Raw genomic sequence first — 25649 nt, forward strand, 5'->3', positions numbered from 1 at the left:
CCGGGAGGGGACTTGATGGGGTGCTGGGCCGATCGACCCCTCTTCAACTACGAATGTCATGGCATAGGCTGGGCCTTCTAAACCACCCCCCTCTATGATGGCATACAGCAAATTCTGTCTGGTCTCCAAAAACGCATCCAAAGTACATATAATTCCACATCTGTCCTTCCATACAGGGAGCCCCCACATCACTCATTACCTTTCCCACGACTCTTCTTGGGTCACCCCAAAGCCATTCCTTACCCCTCCCACCCGACCCCACTCTTTCACGCCTCAACTCTAATTGCTACTGCCGTTTAACAAGCCATCCCCAAATTTATCGGTGTCAGACAGCCATGATGCTCACCATTGCTTCGGGTCAGGAACATGGGATGGACCTGGCAGAACTTCCTTTCTTAGTGGAAGGAAGACAGGCCAAGCGCAGCTTGTCCAGGTGGGTGTAGCAGGAGAGACCCTGGTGATGCAGTATTATGAAAAGATCTCCTGCGTTCTAAGAGACTGGAACTTTTGCTCAACAGCCAGAGTTAATAATACACCCTGGTCACTTAAGACCGCTATCCTGGTGTGTACTCACTCGGTCTGTTTATCTTACCTTAAGAGAACAATGTAACAATCAACTTTACTTGGCTTGGGTGTCCCGTGTAATCAACTTTTACACCCTTGGGTAATGCACAGTTGTAATCTTAAATTATGTTCTCTCCCATGCTCCTGCCCCAGACAATACATGTGAATACTTTGCTGGAAGCAGCAAATGCAGAAGTTGTAAGCAGCTTCCTCTAATCTACCAACAAGGTTGAAAGTAGCCACTTATGGATATTAGTTGATACACAGTGACGCTTGTTATCAGTTAGGATCAGATGGAGCAAGGAGCAGGCAACTCCATCTCTTGTAAAACTCTGGTTTCTGTAAAGCGTCCCATTCCTTCCCCACATGATGCTTTCTGTGACACACACAGAATAGACACAGATACAGAGGTAGGCACAAATTCAGACTCCTGCAACAGAGGACAGGAGACAATGGAAGCATGAAGGAGAGGACTCAAGTCTGGACTCGCTCTTGGTTAGGTGACTCCAAGGAGAAGTGGTTCTGTCTCTTTGTGTGACACTGATGCATCATTGGTAACTGGAGTGAATCACTGACGTGTATAATCGTGGCAGGAGAGAGTGCTGTGGCCACCTTGAGGAATAAAACCTGCTTCACACCCACGTTCTGTCTTCCGGCAGGGCCCACGGTGGACTCTGAACTCAAATCAGATCAGGGCGCGTTCCTGATGAAAGTCTTCCCGCTACTGCTCACCCCGCCCACCTGGAATAAGGTCTGGACTCCCACTGTAACCTACATGAATTCTCTGGTCCCACTGAAGCCGTTGGTGGAGACCTTTTCCTGTTTCCAACCAAGTTCTTGCCGTCCTCACCTCTAAGAACCGAATACAAGTGGGAGGGGGTACTTAGTTGTCCATTTGGGATTAACAACTTTAAATGGGATAAATTTTTTTTTTTACAAATTTGGGGATACATGACACAGGTTTGAGCTCTTGGTAGCACCAACCAAGAATAGTCTTTTTCAGAAGACGTCTGAAGATCGCTGACCGGAACTCTCAAGGCTGGAGTCACAGATCTCCAGCTGCAGGTCTAGAAGTCTGGAAACACTGGCCTCAGAATGGTGGCTGGAAGCAGCTGACTGCCTGGAAGAATCCCCTTCTGGAGGCTGTCTGAGTGAAAAGTCTTGAAGACTGAGTCAGGGACAAATCTGTCTGCTGGCAATGACTGAGCCCCTGAGGTTGGCTTGAGGGCAGAAGCCTCAGGCATAGGGAATTGCTGACCAGTCTCCCCAGGTGAGGAAAACCTCAAAGTCTTCAGGCTTCTTCCTCTGAAGAGAGCCCGAACATCTAGGGCTGGGTTCCCAGCTAGAGCTAGGATCTGGGCTCCGAAGTCTTTTTTTCTCTCCTTCCTCCCAATTGTTACTGCTTATGTAACCAACCCCAAGGGAGAGGCCTAGTGAATCTTGTAAGTTTCAAGAACTTCTTAAGATGAATACGTTTACTTCCCTAGTCTTACCTAGCTTGACTTCAGACAAATTCAATTTGGAAGAAACAGAGACACAACAGGAAGACCCAAATTGAAGGCACTGTACATGAAGGCTGCCCAGAGAGCACAGTAGGGACAGGTAGGGCCCTGATGTGGATCTTTCCCACAGCGGCTAGGCTTGAGTCTTCAGGGCAGAGGAGCTGCTCTCTGAGGTAGCAGCAGTGCCCCCAAACACACACACACACACACACACACACACACACACACACACACACACACACACACACACACACCTGAAGCAAACAAAACAAACAAAACTGACAGAAGGGAATATCCTGCTGAGGAAGCGGGCTCCTATAAAGCAGCAGGCTGTCTACAAAGGTCAAAGGACTAATCAGGGATGGGCAGGAACTTTCTTTGCGGTTTCTCTGCCTGTGCAGAGACGCAGACCTGCAACCTGACCACGAAACTCTGGCAACTTCTGGCTGGCTCTGGGCTCTTCCTGCCCCCACCACTTTTGACAGCTCTTCCCTAGTTAGTCCTGTTCTTTCACCTGACAGTTTTTAAGGATGGAAGTTCAAATCTGAGTGATGATATTAACTGTTCAGGCTATGGTTAAGTCACAGCCTGCAGGTGGTCTCTCTCTCTCTCTCTCTCTCTCTCTCTCTCACACACACACACACACAGACACACACACACAAAGGGAGGAAGGGAGGGAGGGAGGGAGACAGAGAGAGAGAGAGAGAGAGAACAGATAGGAAGGATCCAGCCTCCTTCTGTGCAACTCACTCTCTTGTGAATAATTTACTCTAGGAGACCAGCATGTCTTCCAAGAGTGGCGTCCCTAATAACTCAATTCTGTTCCAATAGGCCATGCCTCTTAAAGGTCCCACTGTGTTCCAATCTGGCCACACAGGGGACCAAGCCTTGTAAAAGACAAACAAATGATAGACACAGTCAATCCATGCCAAAGCCATGCCAGCTACAGGCATCTTTGTTCCAATGCAGCCTAGGTTTGCTATCACACTGCTTCACTCACTCACTCACTCATTCACTCACTCACTCACTCATTCATTCAGTCAGTAATGCACACACACACACACACACACACACACACACACAGCGTAGTCCAAGCTGGCCTTGAACTCACAGAGATCTGCCTGCCTCTGCCTCTGAGTACTGGGATTAAAGGCGTGCGCCACCAAGCCTAGCATTCTGCAGTAGATTTGAGTGAAGGGCTAGTACACTAAACATAGAGGTACAGACTTGGGTCTCATAAGATAACACACAGGATCTGCTCTCAGTCAAACCCACACAGAAAATTTGTACAAGCAAATACATGTGGTAGCTTTCTGTCACTTTATCAAACTGATGAGACTCTCGCCAGCCCAAGTGTGTCAAGCGTGACTCTGGCAGGCCCTGCCCTCCTCCTCCACGCCCTCTTCTTGCTAAAAACCCAAGGTAGATTTCATTCTTAAAGCTAGCCACAAGGTCTGTTCCATTATTTGGCCACTTCCTCCTCCAAGGTCCAGTTATCAAAGTATTGAAGTCCAGCAGTCAAAAGCACCCTTTGATTTGCCTAATTAACATGCCCCATTAAAATTAAACGCTTCATCTTAACATGGGGTTTCCCCCTTTACCTTCTTAATCCCCCGTTTTCCTATGTGCCACATCTCCAGAGGCAGTACCCCAGCCCTCCTTCCCATGTTCCCTCCCCCTTCTCCCTGTCCTCTGTCTCCTGTCTTTGTCTCTTATCCTCTGCCCTTTATCCCTCTGGGACAAATCAACTTCCTTTGTTCTGAGAACTTGGTCTTGGGGTTTCTGAGCAGGTCCTGTTCTCTCACAGACACTGAGCAAGGTGGCTTATAGAGAGGGCAGGGCTGTTGGCTCACGGTCTGTGCTTATAGAGAGCAGGGCTGTTGGCTCACGGTCTGTGCTTATAGAGAGCAGGGCTGTTGGGCTCACAGTCTGCTTGGCTGCCCCTTTGCCTTTGCCCTGTCACAGTGGAAAGCAAGGTATGGTGAAGCTCTTCGTTTCCTAGCTCAGCTGCCAAAAGAAGCAGAAGGACGAAGGTGCCTGGGGCGCTTCAAGGGCCCATCCCCAGTGACTTAACGTCCCTTGCTAGTTAGGCCTTTCCTCTGAAAAGATCCCACCCCTTCCCGGTAGCTCCATGGAAGAGTATGTGACCTCTCTCGTCCTGTGTGAAAGAATGTCTGCTCATACCAGACAGGACACTGACACCAGATAAAAGGAAAACAGTCTTACCAAAACTCAGCTTGGAGGACCAACGAGCTTACTGAGGCTTCTTACTGGGGCGTAGATGACTCGGAGGCAAAGGCCGTCGCACATGTGTGACGATTTAACAGAGCGCTGCACAGCCTGTAGGCAGCTAGATCAGAGAACCTCCTCCCGGGCGGCCCTTACTGTCTGTGTGACACAGTGGGCATTGTGAATCTTGTGAGTTTCAGGGGCCTCTTGAGCTCCATCTAGGATGTTTCACTTAGGAGGATAATAGAGCAACGTTAACATAGACAATTAGAGAGCAACTTGAACACAGGGGCAGTTGGGTGACACTTTATTCAAATGGAAGCGATGTGAATCCACTGCAATGATGACAATAAGGGCAAAGTGACCAAATCAGGCCGATGCGACTGCAGTAACAGACACGGATAAGAGGAAGTAGGATCAGTGTTGAGATCTTAAATTCAGGAGAGTGTTAACTCTGGGAGGTAGGGGGTGAGTGGGTGAGGGGGGTAGGGTAGGGGATTTGGGGTGGGGGTGGGGGTGGAAACAGCATAAGTGGCTGTCCTGGGATGTCTTCTTTGAGCCTGCCTGTGCTACGGTTGTATTTAGTCTGCGGCTTTTCTCACCTTTAGTCCTCCTTGATTTCTGTTTCTTCTCACCCCTGTTACTTATGTAACTATTTCCTCTTAATAGAAACATTTATAAGGCTCAGGGATTAACTGAAACATACAAGGCCCAGGAAGCTTCTGAAAGTTATAAGATGTAGGAAACCACACCTCCCAGGTTATGTAACGGAAACACTTGTAAGGAACAGGGATTCTGATCAGCATTGGCAGCTTCCTGCAACCTGTGGCCAGGCCTTCAGGGCTGCACGGTTTATGAGCTGTCACCAAGATAGAGGGGGTTTTGAGTGATGCCCCTCCATGCTTCTGTGAGTAGCCCTCACAAATTTACTAGCTCGCTAAGCTAGACTTGGTAGGGTTGTTTCTTTGGTCTGTTGTTGGTGCCCTGTCTAGGATGAGTAGATGTTTATGTCTGTCCAAGAGAAGTCACACACCTACCCCATGATTGGTAAATGATGGCCCTCCAGACTGTGACAGCTAACGTTTATGTTGATGGCTAACACTATGTTTAAAATTATAAAAAATTACTGTGCCTGAGAGAACTACAAAGCAAAATTGGACCTCCAAATGTTAAGGGTTGTTTTCGTAATTGTTTGGTCTTGTATAACAGCTTTGACAAAACTGTTGTTTATGCCAGAGGGCGGTTCACAACTCCTGTTCCTGGGGTTCGAGTGCCCTCTTTTGGCTACTACAGGTACTGCATGCATGTGGTGTATTTGCATGTAGGCAAAACATTCATATAAATAAAACTAACAGAGAAAGCAGAGCCTGAATGCAAAGTGCCCACCAGGAAAGCAGCATCGGGACAGCCTGTCAGGAAGAAAAGCCCCGCCTCCAACTCAGACCACCAGATCCTAACTTCAGCACCCTCGAGGGATTCAGATGATCCTGAAGGTTTGAGCACACCTGGGCCTGCCCAAGATCCCCAGGAAACTGGGAACTGACAGATATTTTGTGGGAGGGTTGGCAGATGGGTTAGTTGGTTGGTAGACTGATTTTTAAATTAATTAATTAGCTAATTAATTAATTTATTTTTGAGCCAGCTGTGTAGCACAGTCTGACTTCAAGTCCCAGACCCTTGCTGAGCATCCGAGCACATCTTGTGGTCAAACTCAAGGTAAAATGTACGGCACAGAGGTCGGATGAAAACGCTGGAGGTCACAGCCCTGCCGAAAATCTAGCAGAGAAATCCAGGCAAAAAAATAGGGAAACAAAAGCCTAAAGCAAAATCTTGGCAAAATGTCTGACACAAAGCTGGGTGAAAAGTCCTGGTTGAGATGCTGGGGGAGAAAGGCTGTGTGAAAAATGTCACAACAGAAATCCAGGGAAACGATACAGGGCATAAACGCAGGCGCAGAAGCTGGGAGCAAAGGCAGGGGGGCTGGAGACTGAGGTCAGCTTGTGCTATTTAGCTGGGTCCTATCTGAGATAAATAAATAGGTTAGTAAATAAGGAAATAAAATCAGCCGGGCGGTGGTGATCGGTCCCCTTTAGTCCCAGAACTCAGAAGGCAGAGGCAGGCAGAGCTCTGTGAGTTCGAGGCCAGACAGCCTGGTCTACAGAGCCAGTTCCAGGACAGCCAAGACTACACAGAGAAACCCTGGCTGCAAAAACAAACTAACAAACATACACATAAATAAATGTTAACCAACCAACTAACCCATCCCCAACCCCGCCCACAAGTATCTGTCAGTTCCCAGTTTCCTGGGGATCCTGGGCTGGCCCAGGTGTGCTCAACCTTTAGAGGGTGCTGAAGTTAGGATCTGGTGGTCTGAGTTGGAGGCGGGGCTTTTCTTCCTGACAGGCTGTCCCGATGCTGCTTTCCTGGTGGGCACTTTGCATCCAGGCTCTACTTTCTCTGTTATCTTTTTCTCTCTCTCATCATTGTGGCATTAAAGCCAGGGGTTTTCTCATGGTAGGATGTGCTGGGCAAAGAACAATCCCTGTGTCAAAGGAGCACACGAACAAAGTGAAAGTCATTCCGCAAGGGGGTTCTTTTCTTTTTCAAAAGGCATTCACTAGAACCCAAACTGGGGTGGCAAACACACTAGCCAAAATGGCTCTGTCCTTTATCACGGGCATAGACGGTGACTGTGTCCCGTTCTACTGGTAAGAGCTCAACTCTTCAAGATGATGAGATTTGCTAAGTGGTAAAAGGAGAGGGAAAGGGTTAAAAAATATGGGCCCTTGTTGGGTACACTATCTTTATAGAAAAAAGAAAAGAACTTTTCTCAGAGGGAACTGCTTTATTTCTGACCTATATCCAAGTTCTCTCTCTCTCTCTCTCTCTCTCTCTCTCTCTCTCTCTCTCTCTCTCTCTCTCTCTCTCTCTCTCTCTCTCTCTCTTTCTCTCTCCCTGCCTCTTTCTCTCTCTAGAATTGGTTGACTGTTCAGTGAGGCATTTCCTGGGGAGAAACAGCACACCACACACACACACACACACACACACACACACACACACACCAACTCACCAAAGATAGGGAACACACAACAGACCAAAGTATGATTGCACCAGTGTTCAGCTTGGAGAGCCAATGAGTTTATTAGCAGGAGTGTGGGTGAGGCTCACTTAGGTGATCAAAGGCAGCGGTGTCCCTGAAAGGCCACTCTTTAAGGGAGCACAGCCCTGGTGCTTTCTGCACGATTGCAGGCAGCTGGAGACTTCAGAACCTGGAGCAGCGCCTCTGGTCATGCCCCCCCCCCCAGCTGTTTATGCTGGGGATTTGGCTGGCAAAATAGGCAGGGTTGCAGGAGCAAAACATAAGCATGACAAATTAGTCCTAATGACCCCCTGAAACAAAGACATGGTTATAACATGGGCATAACAAGGTAGTCATAGCAACAGGTAGTCACAGGTGGTCATATAACCTTTTGGAGCAATGGTAGGGTTGTAAGGTGATTATAAACATATTTCATGACTTTAATCCCAGCACTCGAGAGGCATAGCAGCGGGTCTCTGAGTTTGAGGCCAGCCTGGTCTACACAGCGAGTTCCAGGCAGGATCCAAAGGTACACAGAGAAACCCTGCCTTAGGAAGAAAGAAATTAAGACCTGGAGAGATGGTTCAGTGGTTACAAGCACTGGCTGTTCTTCCAGAGGACCCGGGTTCAGTTCCCGGCACCCACATAGCAGTTTACAACTGTCTGTGATTTCAGTTCCAGGGGTCCCTGTTATGATGTGAGAGTGGGCGTTGACCAGTGAGGGACAAGCATGTCATGCAGATAAAACTTATATGGGAAGTTTTATTGGGGGAGTAGGGGAAGGGAAGGGAGGGAGGGAGAGAGAGAGAGAGAGAGAGAGAGAGAGAGAGAGAGAGAGAGAGAGAGAGAGAGAGAGAGAGAGAGAGCTGCCTGTCTCTTCGGAGGAACAGTGGGAAAGAGACAGCCGGAATAGGCTGGGCTTGTCTCTTAAAGAGACCTTTTGCAGCTGGGCTGCATACAGAGCCAGGGTCCTGCTTGCCGTTCTCACAGGGGCGATACACTCTGCCAGGTCCCCAAGGGGCTGGGCCAGGCGTGCCTGGATGATAACAAATCCAACATTTTTACACAGACAAATGTGCACATAAAAAAAAATTTAAAAAACCCCACATGATTGCCATTCCTAGAAATGGCAGGACAGAACCAGTTGTAGTTATAGGTGGGGCACAGCCCAATCCTTGAGAAACAGAGGTTTAATCATCAACAGGAATGAACCTAGTTTGTCTTTACTATAAGATGGTTTTTAAGCCTAAGATGAAGGCACGCTCTTCTTCAGACTTAGTGTTCAAGATCTCTGAGAGAGCTCAGTTCTGGATTTGGGAAGCTGAAGAGAACCATAGAGGATGTGTAAACCCACGGCTGTGGTGCTGTTTGGGTGGAACTCTATGGACTTTAGAGTTAGAATTTTATATCATCGGAGCAGAAATATTCTTATTGTTTTCATTTTTTCCCTCATGATTAAAACAAAACACAACAGCCGGAATTCAGGGTGGTGGAACACACCCGTTACTGCGGCTCTCAGAGGCAGAAGCAGGAGGATTTCAGATTGGAGCCCAGCCTGGCCTATGTAGTGAGACAGAGTCTTTGAAAACCAGAAACGGGCTGGGTGGTGGTGGCTATTTTTTCACTTTTTAAAATTTAAATTAAAAACAATCTTATTTTACATCCCAATCCTATCTCTCTCTCCCTCCTGGCCTGCTCCTCCCACCCACTCACCATCCCCCCACATTCACTCTTCAGAGTGGGTGAGGCCTCCCATGGGGAATCATCAAACTGTGTCACATCATTTGGGGCAGAGCCCAGGCCCCGCCCCCCATGTGTAGCTAGACTGCGCCAGGCATCCTTTCATAGGGAATGGGCTCCAAAAAGGCAGTTCCTACACTACAACCAAATCCTGGTTCCACTGCCAGCAGCCCCACAGACTGCCCAATCCCCCCAACTGACACCCACATTCAGGGGGTCTGGGTCGGTCCTATGCAGGTTCCCAGCTGCCATTCTAGAGTCCGTGAGCTCCCACCTGCTCAGGTCAGCTGTTTCTGTGGGTTTCCCTAGCACTGGCTTGACCCCTTTGCTCATCACTCCTCCCTCTCTACGACTGGATTCCAAGAGTTCAGCTCAGTGCTTAGCTGTGGGTGTCTGCTTCTGCTTCATCAGCCACTGACTGAAGGCTCTGTGATGGCATTTAAGGTAGTCATCGATCTCATTGTATGGGAAGGACATTTAAGGTAGTCATCGATCTCATTATAGGAGAAGGACATTTAAGGTAGTAATCAGTCTCATTATAGGGGAAGGGCAGATTCTTAGTGGGGTCATCCTTGTAGGTCCTGGAAATTTCCCTAGTGCCAGATTTCTCTTAAGCCCATAATGGCTTCCTCTACCAAGGTATCTCCTTGTTCTCCTTCTCTGTCTTTCTCCCAAGTTGAACTTCCTGATCCCTCATGTTCTCCCACCTCCCCTTCTCCCCTACTCTCTCTCCTACCTCCCTCTCCCCTCCCTCCATGCTCCCACAAGATCTCCCAGGAGATCTTGTGTCTTTCCCCTTCTGGGGAGGGTTCCATGTGTGTCTCTCTTAGGGTCCTTCTTGTTTCCTGTCTTCTCTGGGGTTGTGAATTGTGGGCTGGTAACCCTTTGCTGTATGTGTAATATCTACTTATGACTGAGTACATACCATTTTTGTCTTTCTGAGTCTGGGTTACTTCACTCAGGATGGTTTCTTCTAGTTCCATCCGTTTGCCTGTGAATTTCAAGATGTCATTTTTTTTTCTTAACCTCTGAGTAGTCCACCATTGTGCATATGTACATTTTCTTTTTCTACTCTTCAGTTGAGGAGCATCTAGGTTGCTTCCAGGTTATGGCTATTACAAATAGTGCTGCTATGAGCATAGCTGAACAGATATACTTGTGGTATGAATGTTTATCCGTTGGGTATATGCCCAAGAGCGGAACTGCTGGATCTTGAGGTAGACTGATTCCCATTTTCCTGAGGCACTGCCATACTGATTTCCAAAGCGGCTGTATGAGTTTGCACTCCCAGCATCAATGGAGGAGTGTTCCCCTTTCTCCATATCCTCTTCAGCATAAACTGTCACTGGTGTTTTTTGTTTTAGTCATTGTGACAGGTGTAAGATGGTATCTCAGAGTTGTTTTGATCTGCATTTCCCTGATGGCTAAGGATGTTGAGCACTTTCCTATGTGTCTCTGAGCCATTTTAGATTCCTCTATTGAGAATTCTCTATTTAGTTCTGTACCCCACTTTTTAATTGAATTACTTGGTGTTTTGGTGACTAGCTTCTTGAGTTCTTATATATTTTGGAAATCAGCCCTCTGTCTGATGTGGGGTTGGTGAAGATCTTTTCTCATTCTGTGGGCTGCTGTTTTGTCTTGTTGACTGTGTCCTGTTGCGACCACCCTCGACCAGCAAGAATGATGCGGCAACCAGGAGTCTTCTTCTCACAGTTTATTCGGGAAACTTGCTTACAGGGAGTGGCCCCGACCCCAGGGAGTCGGGGCTTAATATACACAGCGATAGCCAATCAACTACACCTAGGTGGCACGCTAGGATAGGTTGTCACCAAGCAGATCTAGAAGGGTACATGGCCTTACTCCTAATAAGGAGTTGTTTACTTACTGAGAGCACTCGCCCTCGGGCTGGCAGAATGTGGAAACCGGCACCATCTATAGGCGCGGTACTCTGCAGCTCCCAACAGTGTCCTTTGCCTTACAGAAGCTTCTCAGTTTCAGGAGGTCCTATTTATTATTTCAGTGTCTGTGTTACTGGTGTTATGTTCAGGAAGTGGTCTCCTGTACCAATTTGTTCAAGGGTACCTTCCACTTTCTCTTCTAAGAGGTTCAGTGTGGGTAGATTTATGTTGAGGTATTTGATCCATTTGGACTTGAGTTACTATAGCTCTATACAATTTGAAGTCAGGGATGGTGAAGCCTCTGGAATTTCCATTATTGGACAGGGTTGTTTTGGCTATCCTTTTTCCATATAAAGTTGAATATTGTTCTTTCAAGGTCTGTGCTGGGATTTTGATGGGTTTTGCATTGAATCTGTAGATTGCTTTTGGTAAGATTGCCATTTTGACTTTGTTGATCCTACCTATCCAAGAGCATGGGATATCTTTCCATTTTCTGATATCTTTTTTAATTTGGTTCTTTAAAGACTTAAAGTTCTTGTCATGAAGGTTTTTCACTTGTTGGGTTAGAGTTACCCCAAGATATTTTATGTTGTTTGTGGCTATTGTAAAGGGTGATGTTTCTCTGATTTCTTTTTTAGCCCTTTTATCGTGTGTATATAGTAGAACTACTGATTTTTTTTGTTAACCTTGTATCCTGCCACTTTGCTGAAGGTATTTATCAGCTGTAGGAGTTCTCTGGTAGAGTTTTTTGGGTCGCTTGTGTAAACTATCATATCATCTGCAAATAGTGAAAGTTTGACCTCTTTCTTTCCAATTTGTATCCCCTTTATCTCCTTTTGTTGTCCTATTGCTGTAGCTAGAACTTCAAGTACAATATTGAAGAGATATGGAGAGAGTGGACAGCATTGTTTTGTTCCTGATTTTGGAGGAATCTCATTGAGTTTCTCTCCACTTAGTTTGATGTTGGCCTTTGGCGTTCTGTATATTGCCTTTATTATGTTTAGGTATGTTCTTTTTATTCCTGATCTCTCCAGTCCTTTATCATAAAGGGGTGGGTGTTGGATTTTGTTGAAGACTTTTTTTTTTACCATCTAATGAGATGTTCATGTTTTTTTTTTAAGTTTGTTTATATGGTGGATTAAATTAACATTTTTTTTTTTTTTTTGGTTTTTCGAGACAGGGTTTCTCTGTGGCTTTGGAGGCTGTCCTGGAACTCCCTTGGTAGTCCAGGCTGGTCTTGAACTTACAGAGATCTGCCTGCCTCTGCCTCCCGAGTGCTGGGATTAAAGGCGTGTGCCACCAATGCCCGTCTTAAATTAACATTTTTTTGTTGTTTTTTTGAGACAGGGTTTCTCTGTATTGCTTTGGAGTCTGACCTGGAACTCTCTCTGTAGACCAGGCTGGCCTCGAAATCACAGAGATCTGCCTGCCTCTGCCTCCCAAGTGCTGGGATTAAAGTCATGCACCACCAATGCCTGGCGACATTAACAGATTTTTGTATGTTGAACTATCCCTGCATCTATGGGATGAAGCCTACTTTATCATGGTGGATGATTTTTCTGATGTGTTCTTAGATTTTATTTGCCAGTATTTTACAGAGTATTTTTGCATCAATGTTCATGAGGGAGATGGTTTGTAGTTCTCTTTCTTAGTTGTGTCTTTGTATGGTTTGGGTACCAAGGTCTTTGTAGCCTCATAAAATAGTTTGGTAATGATGACACTTATGTTTCTTTTATGTGGAACATTTGAGTATTGGTATTAGCTTTTCTTTGAATTTCTGGTAGAATTCTGCACTGAAACCATCTGGCCCTGGGCTTTTTTTCTTTTTAGTTGGGAGACTTTTGATGATTGCTTCTATTTCATTAGGGGTTGTAGTTCTATTTAAATTGTTTATCTCTTCTTGTTTTAATTTTGGTAAGTGATAGCTATCCAGAAAATTGTCAATTTCCTTTAAATTTGCCAATTTTGTGGAGTACAGGTTTTTGAAATACAACCTAATAATTGTCTGGGTTTCTTTAGTGTTTGTTATTATGTCCCCCTTTTAATTTCTGAATGTTAATTTTCATATTCTTTCTCTGCCTTTTGGTTAGTTTGGATAAAGTTTTGTCTATCTTGTTGGTTTTCTGGAAGAACAAACTCTTTGTCTAGTTGATTCTTTGCATTTTTTACTTTGTTTCTATTTTATTCAATTTTATTACTTGCTGGTATCTACTCTGTCTGGGTGAGTTCACTTCTTTGTGTTCTAGAGCTTTCAGGTGTGCTGTTAAAGTCACTAGTGTGGGAGTGCTCCAGTTTCTTAATGTAGGTTCTGTATGATATGAACTGTCCCCTTAGCACTGCTTTCAAAGTGTCCTGTAAGTTTGGGTATGTTGTCTATTCATTGTCATTGAATTCTAGAAAGCCTTTAATTTCTTTCTTCCTTGACCCAGGGGTGACACAATTGAGCATTGTTCAATTTCCATGAGTTAGTAGGCTTTCTGCAGTTTGTGTTGTTGTTGAACTCTAACTTTACACCATGGTAATCCGATAAGATACAGGGGATATTCCAATTTTTTTGTGTCTGTTGAGGTTTGGTATGTTGCCAAGTATGTGGTCGTTTATGAGAAGATTCCATGTGGTGCTGAGAATAAGGTATACTCTTTTGTGTTTGGATGGTATGTTCTATAGATGTCTGTTAAACCCAATTGAGTCATAACTTCTATTAGTTCACTTATTTCTCTGTTAAGTTTTTGTCTGGTAGTCCTGTCCAGGGGTGAGAGCATGGTGTTGAAGTCTCCTACTATATGTGTGTGGGGTTTTATGTGTGTTTTAAGTTTTTTTATTTGCATTGGTGTTTTGCCTGCATGTATGTCTGTGTGACGGTGTCAGATCCTGGAGTTACAGACAGGTGTGAGCTGTCATGTGGGTGCTGGGAATTCAACCTGGGCCTCAAAGAAGAATAGCCAGTGCTCTTAATTGCTGAGCCATTTCTCCAGCAGCATGATTTAAGTTTGAGTAATGCCTCTTTTACAAATGTGGGTGCCCTTATATTTGGGGAATAGAGGCTTCATCTTGACAGGTTTTTCCTGTGGTGAATATGAATATGAAATGACCTTCTTCATCTCTTTTGATTAATTTTAGTTTGAAGTCTAATTTGTCAGATACTAGGATAGCTACACCAGCTTGTTTCTTATGTCCATTTGATTGGAAAATCTTTTCCCAACCCTTTACTTTGAGGTAACGTCTGTCTTTGTAGTTGAGGTGTGTTTCTTGTATGCAGCAGAAGGATAGATTCTGTCTTCATAATCATTCTGTTAGCCTCTGTCTTTTTACAGGCAAATTAAGACCATTGTTATTAATGACAATTGATAGTTGATTTTTGTTATTTTTGGATTTTCTGTTGTTGTTGATTTTGTGTGTGTCTGCCTTTTTGTGGGTTTTGGTATCGTGGGATTATCTATTGCCTATGTTTTTTGGTTGTAGCTAACTTCCTTGGGTTGGAGTTTTTCTCCCAGTACTTTCTGTAGGGCTGGATTTGTGGATAGGTATTGTTTAAATCTTGTTTTGTCATGGAATATCTTGTTTTTTCCATTTGTAGTGATTGAGAGCTTTTCTGGGTACAGAAGTTGGGCTGGTATCTGTGGTCTCTTAGTGTCTGTAGAACATCTATTGTGGCATCTGTGCCACGAACAAATATGAGATACAGGGAAATGAAAGACAAGACATCCAACTGTTTGTGTTAAGAGAATGTGTCTGCCGCCTTTATTGCCAGGAGAGTGCGTGTATGTGTGTCTATGGCAAGTGCTAAGATCTCTCTCTCTGTTGCTCTCTCTCTCTCTCTCTGTTGCTCTCTCTCTCTCTCTCTCTCTCTCTCTCTCTCTCTCTCTCTCTGTTTCAGAGAGGGAGCAGGCTTATATACAGGCTTACAGGACAGTGGAAAAACCCCAGGTGGAAGAGATCGTGTTTTATTCATGCTAGATGCAATGTGGGGACTAGAAAACAGGATGCACCTGTGGCTATCAGCTGACAAACAACTCAGAGACTCTGTGGGGGCTGGGACCCAACAATCTATCTGTAGTAATATATTATTTATGATTTATTAAAGCTTGACTGAGGATTCAAAAAGCAAAGGTAGCCACAAGCCATAGAAGCCAGGCACACACCTTTAATCTCAGCAGTCAGAAGCTAGAAGGTTGTGCATACCTTTAGTCCTAGAACTCAGGATTAGGAGATAGACTGATCTCTGTGAGTCCAAGACCACCAAGATCTACACAAGAGTGAATCAGTCAAAAAGGGAATTATAGCTCACACCTTTAATCTCGACATTAGGGAAGTATATAAGACAGAAGCAAGGTCTCAGAGAGGCACTCATTCTCCAGTCACACTGAGGAGAGGCAGCAGTTTGAGACTTGGTGAAGAGCTCGTTCCTTTCAGCCTGAGGTAGAGGTAAGAGCTGGTGGCCAGTCTGCTTTGCTTCTCTGATCTTCAGCTTGAAGTCCAATATCTGTCTCTGGGTCATTTATTTTTGTGTTACATCCATCCAGGACCTTCTGGCTTTCAGAGTTTCCATGGAGAAGTCAGGTGTAACTCTGATAGGTCTGCCTTTATATGTTACTTGTCCTTTTTTCTTTGCAGCTCTTAATATTCTATCATTATTCTGTATGTTTAATGTTTTGATTATTATGTGGTGAGGGAACTTTTCTTTTCTTTCTTTTTTTTTTTGTCCAGTCTATTTGGTATTCAGTAAGCTTCTCATACTTTCATAGTTATGTCCTTCTTTTGGTTGGGATAATTTTCATCTAAGATTTTGTTGAATATGTTTTCTGTCCCTTTGAGCTTGACTTCTTCACCTTCTTCTATGACTATTATTCTTAGGTTTGGTCTTTCTGGGTGTCTCAGATTTCCTGGATATTTTGTGTTAAGAATTTGTTGGACTTAACATTTTCTTTGAAAGATGAATCTACTCCCTTTAATGTATCTTCAACCCCTGATATTCTCTGTTTACCCAGGTTTTCCATTTCTGGAATTCTCTCAGTTTGTGTTTTCTTTATTGCCTCTCTTTCAGTTTTTATGTCTTGAACTGTTTGAATTGTTTTCTTCACCTGTTTGGTTGTTTTATCTTGGCTTTCCTTGCTTTCTTTAAGAGATTTGTTGATTTCTTACATTTTTTTCTTTGTCTTTTCTGTGAGGAGCCGCCCTCGCTATCGCTATCGCCATTAGAAGATGGCGCTGACATCTGCTGTCAGCTGGAGTTCACCGTTTAAGCTGTGCCTCTCCCGTGGCGTCATCTGGGGTGATGAGCAAACCACCAATCCCGGCTCTACACGTCTCACTCGGAGCTCCTAGGCTTATATAAGGGGCTGGGTTTCTTAGCTTGGGGTCTCCCTTTCAGAAGCTGATCATCTATCTCTCAAGATGTATTAAAGCTTTACTGCAGAAGGATCCGAGCGTCCTGCGTCGTTCTTGCTGGCGAGACGGTAGCGCGGGACACTTTTCCTCCATTTCTTCCATTTTTTTTGTTTGTCTTTTCCTCCATTTCCTTAAGGGAGTTTCTCATTTCCTCTTCAAGGGCCTCTTTCATCTTCATAAAGTTATTTTTAAGGTCGTTTCTTCTGCTTCATCTGCATTGGGATCGTCAGGTCTTGCTGGTATAGTGTTGCACCCTTCCTCCATGGGGTTCTGTTGACTGCTTGTTACTAGGAGCTTTTAGCTAAACATTTCTTGTCCCCTCCTCCCAGTAAGGCCTGTGTGCAAGTTTCTGTTTTCCATCCATCCTTTGTCTAAATGCTAATTCCTGTTTTTTGCCCACCCTTTGCTGGAGGGCCCTGGGAATGTAGGCTTCTGACCTTGGTGTTTTTCCACCATGCCTGCCTTTGGTATATAAGGCTCCACCCTTGTAATAATAAAGGCCATTCTCCTTGTAAGAATGTGCCACTGTCTTTGTCTTCATTTACATCCTTAGCCCTTTGCCTCGGATCATTGGGAAGTATGGTTGCGCCGTAGCTGCAAACACACCAGCGGCTTGATACAGTATAGAACCCCTAGTCTCTGGTGGTGTCATATTACTCTTTGTGTTGTTTAATGTGTTTTTATACTGTTGTCTACCCATCTCTTCCTCCAGTGGGTGCAGGTGGGGCTTGTGGCTTGGGTAGTTGCTCTTCCTCTCCAGGTGGGGGCAGGGCCAAGGCTTCAGTGGAGGTAGATGCAGTGCTAGATGGTTTGGAGTATGGGGAGGCTGCCCCAGGTCTTTTTCCTTCAGGGGGGGCAGGGGGTGTGTGATGTGTCCTGGGAGATTAGGGTCAAGGGGCTAGGGGGCTCTATGGCGAGGGCCGGGGCCCAGGCACTCACCTCTCCTGGTGGGGATGAGGTCAAGGCTCTGATTGACAAAAGAAATTTTACCTTGTGTGTTTTTCCTGGTAGGATACAGGATGAGCCACGAACCAGACATATTTAGACATAATCTTTGCAAGTCACCAACTCTTCCCAGATGAACCACAGGGGTTTTCTAGTGCTGCCACATGAAAAAACAATATACTTCCCCATTGGGGTGTCCCACATCCCAACACCCAGGCCCTGAGACTTAAGACCCCTGGAAGAGAACAGCACTGAGTTCTTAACTTCTGAGCCATCTCTCCAGACACCTTTTTTTTTTTTTAATGACACATTGACTACATTGTACTGTAAAGTTTTATTAAGTGCTCTCTATTCCATGCTAGACTTTGGACATCTTGAGAACAGGACTGGGGTTCATTCCTCTATCCCAAGCACCTAACAGTGACCCCGAACACAGTGGGCAACACGGCGACTGTTCTGTCCTATGGCTGGGATGAGACTGCTTTGCTGCCAAGCTTCTTCAGGGCTGCCTTCATGTCCTTGTTCCTTAGGCTGTAGATGAAAGGGTTCAGTGTAGGGATGACCACCCCACACATTAACGCAGCTGCCTTGTCTTTTTGGGAAGAGGTGGGGGATGCTGGCTGTAAGTACACGGCAAAGATGGTCCCGTAGAACAGTGACACCACGGTGAGATGTGAACCACAAGTGGAGAAGGCTTTCCACCTGCCCTGAGCAGAAGGGATCCGGAAGACGGCCCTGAAAATGCAGATGTAAGAGACTAGGATGCAGGACAGCGGGCTGAGGCCCATGATGATGCCAAAAGCGAAGATGACCAGCTCGTTGGTGTGTGTGTCTGAGCAGGAGAGTTTCAGGAGGGGCATGAGGTCGCAGAAGAAGTGAGGGATTTCTGACCCTGCACAGAATGTCAGTTGGGCCATGAGACAAGTGTGTACCAGGGATTGGAGGTTAGTGATCACCCACGGCCCACCCACCAGTATCCCACACGTGTGTGGGCTCATGAGCACCGAGTAGCGCAGTGGGTAGCCAATAGCCACCAGCCGGTCAATGGCCATCACTGCCAGGAGGAAGCTGTCCATGGTCCCGAAGAGGTGAAAGGCATACATTTGAGCAAGGCAGCCTGTGAAGGGGATGGCTGTGCTCTGGGTCTGGATATTCACAAGCATCTTGGGGACAGTGGTGGAGGAGAAAAAGATGTCAACCAGGGACAGGTTGCAGAGGAAGAAGTACATGGGCGTGTGCAGGTGAGAGTCTGAGATGATGGCCATGATGATGAGCAGGTTGCCAAGGACAGTGACCAGGTACATGGACAGGAAGAGTCCAAAGAGGATGGGCTGCAGCTCTGGATTCCCTGAGAGTCCCAGGAGATGGAATTCTAAGACTGTTTGGTTTTTTGGTTCCATGGAGAGCTTGTGTCTACTGGGACAGAAGGTGATGGAAGCAACGTAGAGCTGGAGTCAGAGATGGGGTCTAGCTCTGTGGAAACCTTTAAGGTTCGGTGAAAATCCATCTACTTCGTGGGAGATATTCTTTAAGCCATCTAGAGTGGGTTTTGTATTCTATAAGCTGTCTAAGTCTGAGGAAATTAGTGAGGTACATGACCAACCTAGATGTTGTCCAAGGTGGGTGACCTTTGCCTATGGATCAGTTCTGGAAGTTCCACAAATACACATATGGTAAAAGCTCAGATGGCTAGCCTGTGGGGGGTGGTGAAAGGCAGTTTCTGGGGCTGGAGAGATGGCTTAGCAGTTGAGAGGACTTGCTGTTCTTGTAGAGGACCAAGTCTGAGTCCTAGCACTCCCTCTGTGTGGCCATCTGACCACCGGACAGATGTCTACCATGCTCTGTAGACTGTAGTGTAACAGGGCCAACTGACCATAGGCCGAACCTCTGCAAGCCTGAACCAAAAGGGATCTTCCCTTCCTTTAAGTTGATTGTCTCAGGGACAGTGGCTGAAAGCTGACTAACATGCATCGAATCTCAACTCAGAGCACTACAGTAAGGAACCTGGTATCTCCTTTTCTTTCTTTCCCCAGACCTCTCTCTCTCTCTCTGTCTCTCTCTGTCTCTCTCTGTCTCTCTCTCTCTCTGTCTCTCTCTCTCTCTCTCTCTCTCTCTCTCTGTCTCTCTGTCTCTCTCTCTCCCTCCTCCCCAAGAAATAATTGGAAGGCTAGAGAGATGTCTGTGAGAGATGTCTGTTAAAAGTACTTGCTACACAGCCAGGCACACACCTTTAATCCCAGCACTAGGAAGGCAGAGGCAGGTGGATCTCTGAGTTTGAGGTCAGCCTGGTCTACAGAGCAAGTTCCAGGATAGTCAGGACTACACAAAGAAACTGTCTTGAAAAAACAAAATAAAACAAAACACTAGTGAAAAGTACTGTTCTGGTTTGAATAGAAACGTCCACCCCTGACCCTGGTCATTAGGGAGTGGTGTTACTTGAGAGGGATTAGGAGGTGTGGCTTTGTTGGAGTAGATGCGGCCCTGTTGGAGGAAGTATTCACTTGGGATGGACTTTGGGGTTTCAAATGCTGAAGGCACGCCCGGCGTCTCTCTTTCCCTATTGCCTGCTGATTGAGATTAGAACTGTCAACTCCTCCAGCACCGTGTCTGCCTGCACACGACCATGTTTCCCACCATGCTGACCGTCTTAGGGTTTCTGTTGCTCTGAAGAGACACCATGGCTATGGCAACTCTTATAAAGGAAAACGTTTAACTGAGTGACTTACAGTTCAGAGGTTCAGTCCATTAACATCATGGTGAGACACGGCAGCATGCAGGTAGACATGGTGCTGGAGAAGGAGCTGAGGATTCTACATCTTTGATCTGCAGGCAACAGGAAGTGAACTGAGACATGGGGAGTATTTTGAGCGTAGGGTATCTGTCACCCCCCAGTGACAGAGTTCCTCCAACAAAGCCACACCTAATAATGCCACTCCCAATGAGCTTATGAGGGCCAATTACATTCAAACCACACACTGATAATGGACTAAACTGATGTGGGATGTCTCTCTGTATGCTGTGAGTGTTTTATTACCATTGGTTAATAAACTGATTTGGTCAATAGCCAGGCAGTAGAGAACCAGGTAGGAAATCCAAGCAGAGATATAGGAGAAGAAGGTTGGGATCTGAGAGATGCCAGCCAGCCACTGAGGAAACAAGACATGTAGAAAATAAGGTAACACTGTGATCATGTGGTAAAATATATAATAATAGAAATGGGTTAGTTTAAGTTATGGGAACTAGCTAATAATAAACCTAAGCTAATATGCCAAACAGTTTGTAATTAATATTAAACCTCGGAGTGGTTATTTGGGAATTGTGGGCAGGAGAGAAACCGATCCTGCTGGGTGGAGCAGGATAGTGAAAAGCTTCCGGCTACACTGAACCTCTGAACTGTAAGCCAGCCCCAATTAAATGTTTTCCTTTCAAGAGTGGCTGTGGTCGTGGTGTCTTTTCACAGGAATAGAACACTAAGACAAGTTGTAGCCGGGCGTTGGTGGCACACGCCTTTAATCCCAGCACTCGGGAGGCAGAGGCAGGCGGATCTCTGTGAGTTCGAGGCCAGCTTGGTCTACAAGAGCTAGTTCCAGGACAGCCTCCAAACCCTGTCTCAAAAAACCAAAAAAAAAAAAAAAAAAAAAAAAAGACAAGTTGTAGCTCTTCTTGCAGAGAACATGAGTTTAGTTCCTAGCCATCAACACTGGAACTCGAGCTCACAGCTGTCAGTAACTCTAGCTCCAGAGGATCTGGCCCTTCTTTTGGGGCCTCTGCACTCATGTGTACAGAGTTGCACAAACATATATAGAAAATGGAAATCTTTAAAAAGGAACAATTTGAGTATCCACTTGTGTTAAGAATAGGTAAGAGAGGGGGAGGAGGGGAGGGAGAGGGAGCTGGGATTGACCTGTGAAGTAAGCTTGTTTCTAATTTAAATAAAAAGTGGGTTGGAGAGGTGGCTCAGAGGTTAAGAGCACTGGCTGCTCTTCCAGAGGTCCTGAGTTCAATTCCCAGCAACCACATGGTGGTTCACAACCATCCGTAATGAGATCTGGTGCCCTCTTCTGGCCTGCAGGCATACATGCAGACAGAACACTGTATACATAATAAATAAATCTTTAAAAAAACTGATTAAAAAAGAATAGGCAAAAGAGCTAGGCAGGGGTGTTGCATGCCTTTAATCCCAGCACTCTGGAGGCAGAGACAGGTAGATCTCTGTGAGTTCAAGGCCAGCCTGGTTTTATAGAGGATAGTTCCAGGACAGGCTCAAAAGGTACAGAGAAACCCTGTCTCAAAAAAAAAATAGGTAAATGAGGCACTGGAGAGATGGCTTGGCAGTTGAGAGCACTGGCTGCTCTTCCTCAGAACTTGGGTTCAATTCCCAGCACCCACATGGCAGCTCACAACTGTCTGTAACTCTAGTTCCGACACCCTTACACAGACATACATGCAAGCAAAACATAAATGCACATAAAATAAAAAAATAAAAGACTAGGTAAGTGAATAAAGAGTTTATGATATAGGGCTGGAGGTGTAGTTCAGTTGTACAAGGTTTGTCTCTCATGCATGAAGCCCTGGATTTGATCTTCAGCATCATAAATAAAAATGTGTATAAAAATTGTGTGTATGCAGGTACACAGTGGACTACTATTCAACTGCAAAAAGAAGGAAATCTTGTCACTCGCCACAATATAGATGAGCCCAGAAAGGTCATGTTAAAAGAAATGAAAGAAATGCCACATTATACATGAGAATCTGAAAAAGCTGAATTAGTAGAAGCAGGCGGTTGAATGGTAATTAACAGAGTATGGTAAAGGTATAGTTTGGTAAAAAGATTTAAATTTTCACTTAGGCATAAACTGAAGAGATCTGTGACACAAAATGGTGTAGTTAATGACAAAATCATATTCTTGAAAGTTGCTTGGGTTGGAGAGATGGCTAAAGAGCGTTTGCTACTCTTTCAGAGGACCGGAGTTCAGTTCCCACCAACCATGTGGGTGCCTCACTACTGCCTGTAATTCCGACTCCAGGGGATTTGATGTCCTTTTCTGGCACCTGTACTCACATGCATACACACACACACACACACACACACACACACACACACACACACACACACACATAGACACACACACACACAAAAGTAAATTTGAAAATGAAAATTGCCTTAAAAATACTGGTGCTGGTTCCTTACTCTAAAATATATGTGGACTCTAAAGTATCATGTACATAATTTTTGTCAATTAAATATAGTTTTAAAGATTGTATTTAGGACTGGAGGCAAAGCTCAGTGGTAGAGCCCTTGCCTAACTTGTACCTGACTGTGAAAAAGAATTTATGTTTGCTTGCAAGTACTATTACATAAATAATAGAATTACAGTAGTAACTGCAACCTTCAAAATCAGGCTTGGGATTACTTAAATTACACAGTTCAGTTGTTGAGAGCAGAACCAGGCAGGCAAGCATAGAAGACAGTTTAGCTTGAGTTCTGCGCCTGCCTTTGACTTATTTATCCCATCAACAATGCACTCCACAGCCAAATTCCTTCCCCTGCGTGTTCTATGCACACACATTCCTCTCCAGACCGCACCCAGCAACCTCAGAATCCCCTGCAGCACCCACCCATACCAGAAAACATGTCCTCCCATCTGTGAACGATGCCTTAAGTTCCCTGCCGCTGCTCACAATCATGGTTAGGCAGCTCCTATTCAAGTGTATCCCCAGAATGTTTGGATTTGAAGAACAGAAGGACTGATCCAGACTGAACTGGTTTTGGGTACCTGCACAGTAAGGCAAAACTCTATGCTCTAGCAATCCTTCAGGAGACTCTTCTATTTACCATGCCATGCCTATGCATAATTGGGTGCACATATGATTGAAACGATGCTGTATGGGAAGGGACATGTGCAGTAGAGAAATGACTATATAACCTTGTCTATGAGAACTGAAACTACTCTGCTTAGTAGGCAGACTCCTCTTGAAACCCATTAAGGGAAGGCCCGGACAGTAACCGGGGCTCTTGAGTACGCTCCCTAATGTGGCTCACTAACAGTCTTTGCTCTGAATTCTTGGTTCTTCTGCAAGTCTGTGTGATCCCTTTCTTCAGTCATTAGGATAAGAGAGCAAGAACTTGGATACATCTGGCCTGGACCCAGACCACACACACACACACACACACACACACACACACACACACACACACCACATAAACAAATATATAAATGAAAGGAACCGCTGTGACGAGGAGACAAAGGCTCTAAGGGAGTAGGGTTTGCAATGTCAACAAAGTGAGTGGAGGCCAGAGAGGAAACTGGGGGACAAGGTACCGGGGAAGTAACTAGCCAAAATGAAACACGTATGAAAATCCAGCGAGGAGCCCTATTACTTTGTAAGCTCATTAAAAAAGTTAAAATTAAAGGAAGGAAGAAAGAGAAGAAAGCGGTTAGGGGTATGGTTCAGTGGTAGGCCACATACCTGCAGTCCCTGTAGAAGGTCGAGCATATCCTGGGCTACACTGCCTCAAAAAAGGAAAGAAAACCTGCACCCCCCTCCCACCAAAACAAACGAGCAGAACACAGAGGAGGAAGAAAATAAACAGATGTGATGGTAACCCCAAGGAGTTGTGAGCACAGTGGAGAGGTTAAGTCAGCTGCCATGAAGAGCAGCAGGACCCTTGAGGTGGTGGGGACTCTGAAAGGGAGTTCAGAAAGGTCATCACTCCCAAGACGGGTCCACCTGTCTTGTTGCTTTGCAAGACAGGGTCGGGGTTTGAATTTGAGGTTTGTGCAGTGCAGAGTCAGATTCTTCTGGGCTGCTGGGTGAAACCATGATTCCCAGTCACAAACACATTTGCAGGTCAGTGGGTGACTTGCATTGCCCTATGATAGCGATGTTTGGATGTCACCACTGGGGGGCTTTTAAAAGTGGGTACCCTGTTCTGTGACTCTCACACTTGCACAAGTGTCCTCCACTGCAAACCCTAAATGTTGTTGCCCATTCGTCCTAACATAGAGTTTGACCCCCCACTTTTTATCTATCCTCCTGGCCTCGCCCTCCATTCTCCATTGAGGACAGAGCTAAGCTCCCACCTCTTAGTGTTCTCTGCCCCTCCCTCTCTCACTCACCAGAACGGCATCAACAAAGAAGGGTTCTTTCTCAGCGACCTTCCGTTTCCGTTGTCCACCAGGACAACCACAGGCCAGTGCTCAGCTCCCAGAAAGGGCACAGGAAGTCATTCACTGTGACAGCCGGGATGAGCCTGTTGTCCTTGGGAGGAACTCAGATGTCCCCCCAGTCTGGGGCAGATGAGTAGAAAGTCAAGAGCCCCCGGTGGATATTTATAGTTGGGGGCTCTTGGGAACTCCACCCCCAAGTGCCTTGTTAAGAAAGAGAATACTAATTATTTTGTTCCTGTCCTTGTCCCGCGTGACCTGTTCTCTGAGGGAAGCAGGTGGTTTGGGATCATGGGATAAGTGAGGAACGCGGGCAGGTAGGTATTAGGATTTACCCCCTTGTGCCCCCTCTCAGCTCAGACTGGGTCTCACAGAAGCTCCTAAGCAAGGGAAGAGCCAAGCCCCCAGCAGGGTGTGCGTGGGTCACCAAGGAAGGTTTCTGGAAAATAATAAGCAGTTGATCAATACACATTGACTAAGCAAATCATCACGGGTTTAATTTTGAATGGTGCTTGGTGTGACAAGGCAGATGTGAGTTGGGAGGTCATGTCCTGGGGTTCCCAGGTTCTTGGTCCTTTTTCACAAGGATTGTACAGAGACATGTGGATGATGGGGTCAACCCTGTGTATTATTCTGTACGAAACACAAGAGACGAGCAAAAGCAAAGCAGGGTTCAATACATCATTGTGCAGAAAGGGCGTAAAGAACACTTGAAATGAATATTCTTTTCTTGTTTATGTGTGTGAGTATTCTGTCAGCAGCATGTATCTGATCTCCTGGAACTGGAGTTACAAATGTGATCCACCAAGTGGGTGCTGGAATTGAACTTGGGTTCCTTGGAGGGGCAACCAGTGTGCTTAACCTCTGAACCATTTCTGAACCATTTCTCCAGCTCGTGAGCCAGTGGTTTTCAAAGTTCCTGCTCATGAGAAATTCCTGTGCTTTTTTCCCAAACACACAGGTGTTCCGAGGGCTCGCTTCTTGAATTCCCCATCCCACAGGCTCAGGACTAATGAGTAAGGGGGTTTGAGACTATTACTTTCCAACTCAGTTTCGGGACCAGCTGGCATGTCAGCCACCACTGGGGGAGGGAGGGGTTGAGCACCTCCTGCTTAACTGTTGTTGTGCCCAAATT

General features: G+C 45.7%; 1 protein-coding gene across 1 annotated transcript; it reads right to left on the reverse strand.

The window, feature by feature from the left end:
- Window positions 1–17675: 17675 nt before the first annotated feature.
- LOC101824736 (olfactory receptor 1I1) lies at window positions 17676–18745 on the reverse strand. Its single transcript, XM_005083368.3, has one exon. The coding sequence runs from the start codon at window positions 18743–18745 to the stop codon at window positions 17807–17809; it is 939 nt and encodes a 312-aa protein (XP_005083425.1). The 3' UTR covers window positions 17676–17806.
- Between the last annotated feature and the right edge of the window lie 6904 nt (window positions 18746–25649).

The sequence above is a fragment of the Mesocricetus auratus genome, unplaced genomic scaffold (assembly GCF_017639785.1).
Source record: "Mesocricetus auratus isolate SY011 unplaced genomic scaffold, BCM_Maur_2.0 Super-Scaffold_100676, whole genome shotgun sequence".
Taxonomy (NCBI): Eukaryota; Metazoa; Chordata; class Mammalia; order Rodentia; family Cricetidae; genus Mesocricetus; species Mesocricetus auratus.

What these genes read in the sequence shown, in the direction of transcription:
- LOC101824736 (XM_005083368.3), bottom strand. Translation starts at nt 18,745, where the DNA reads ATGGAACCAAAAAACCAAACAGTCTTAGAATTCCATCTCCTGGGACTC.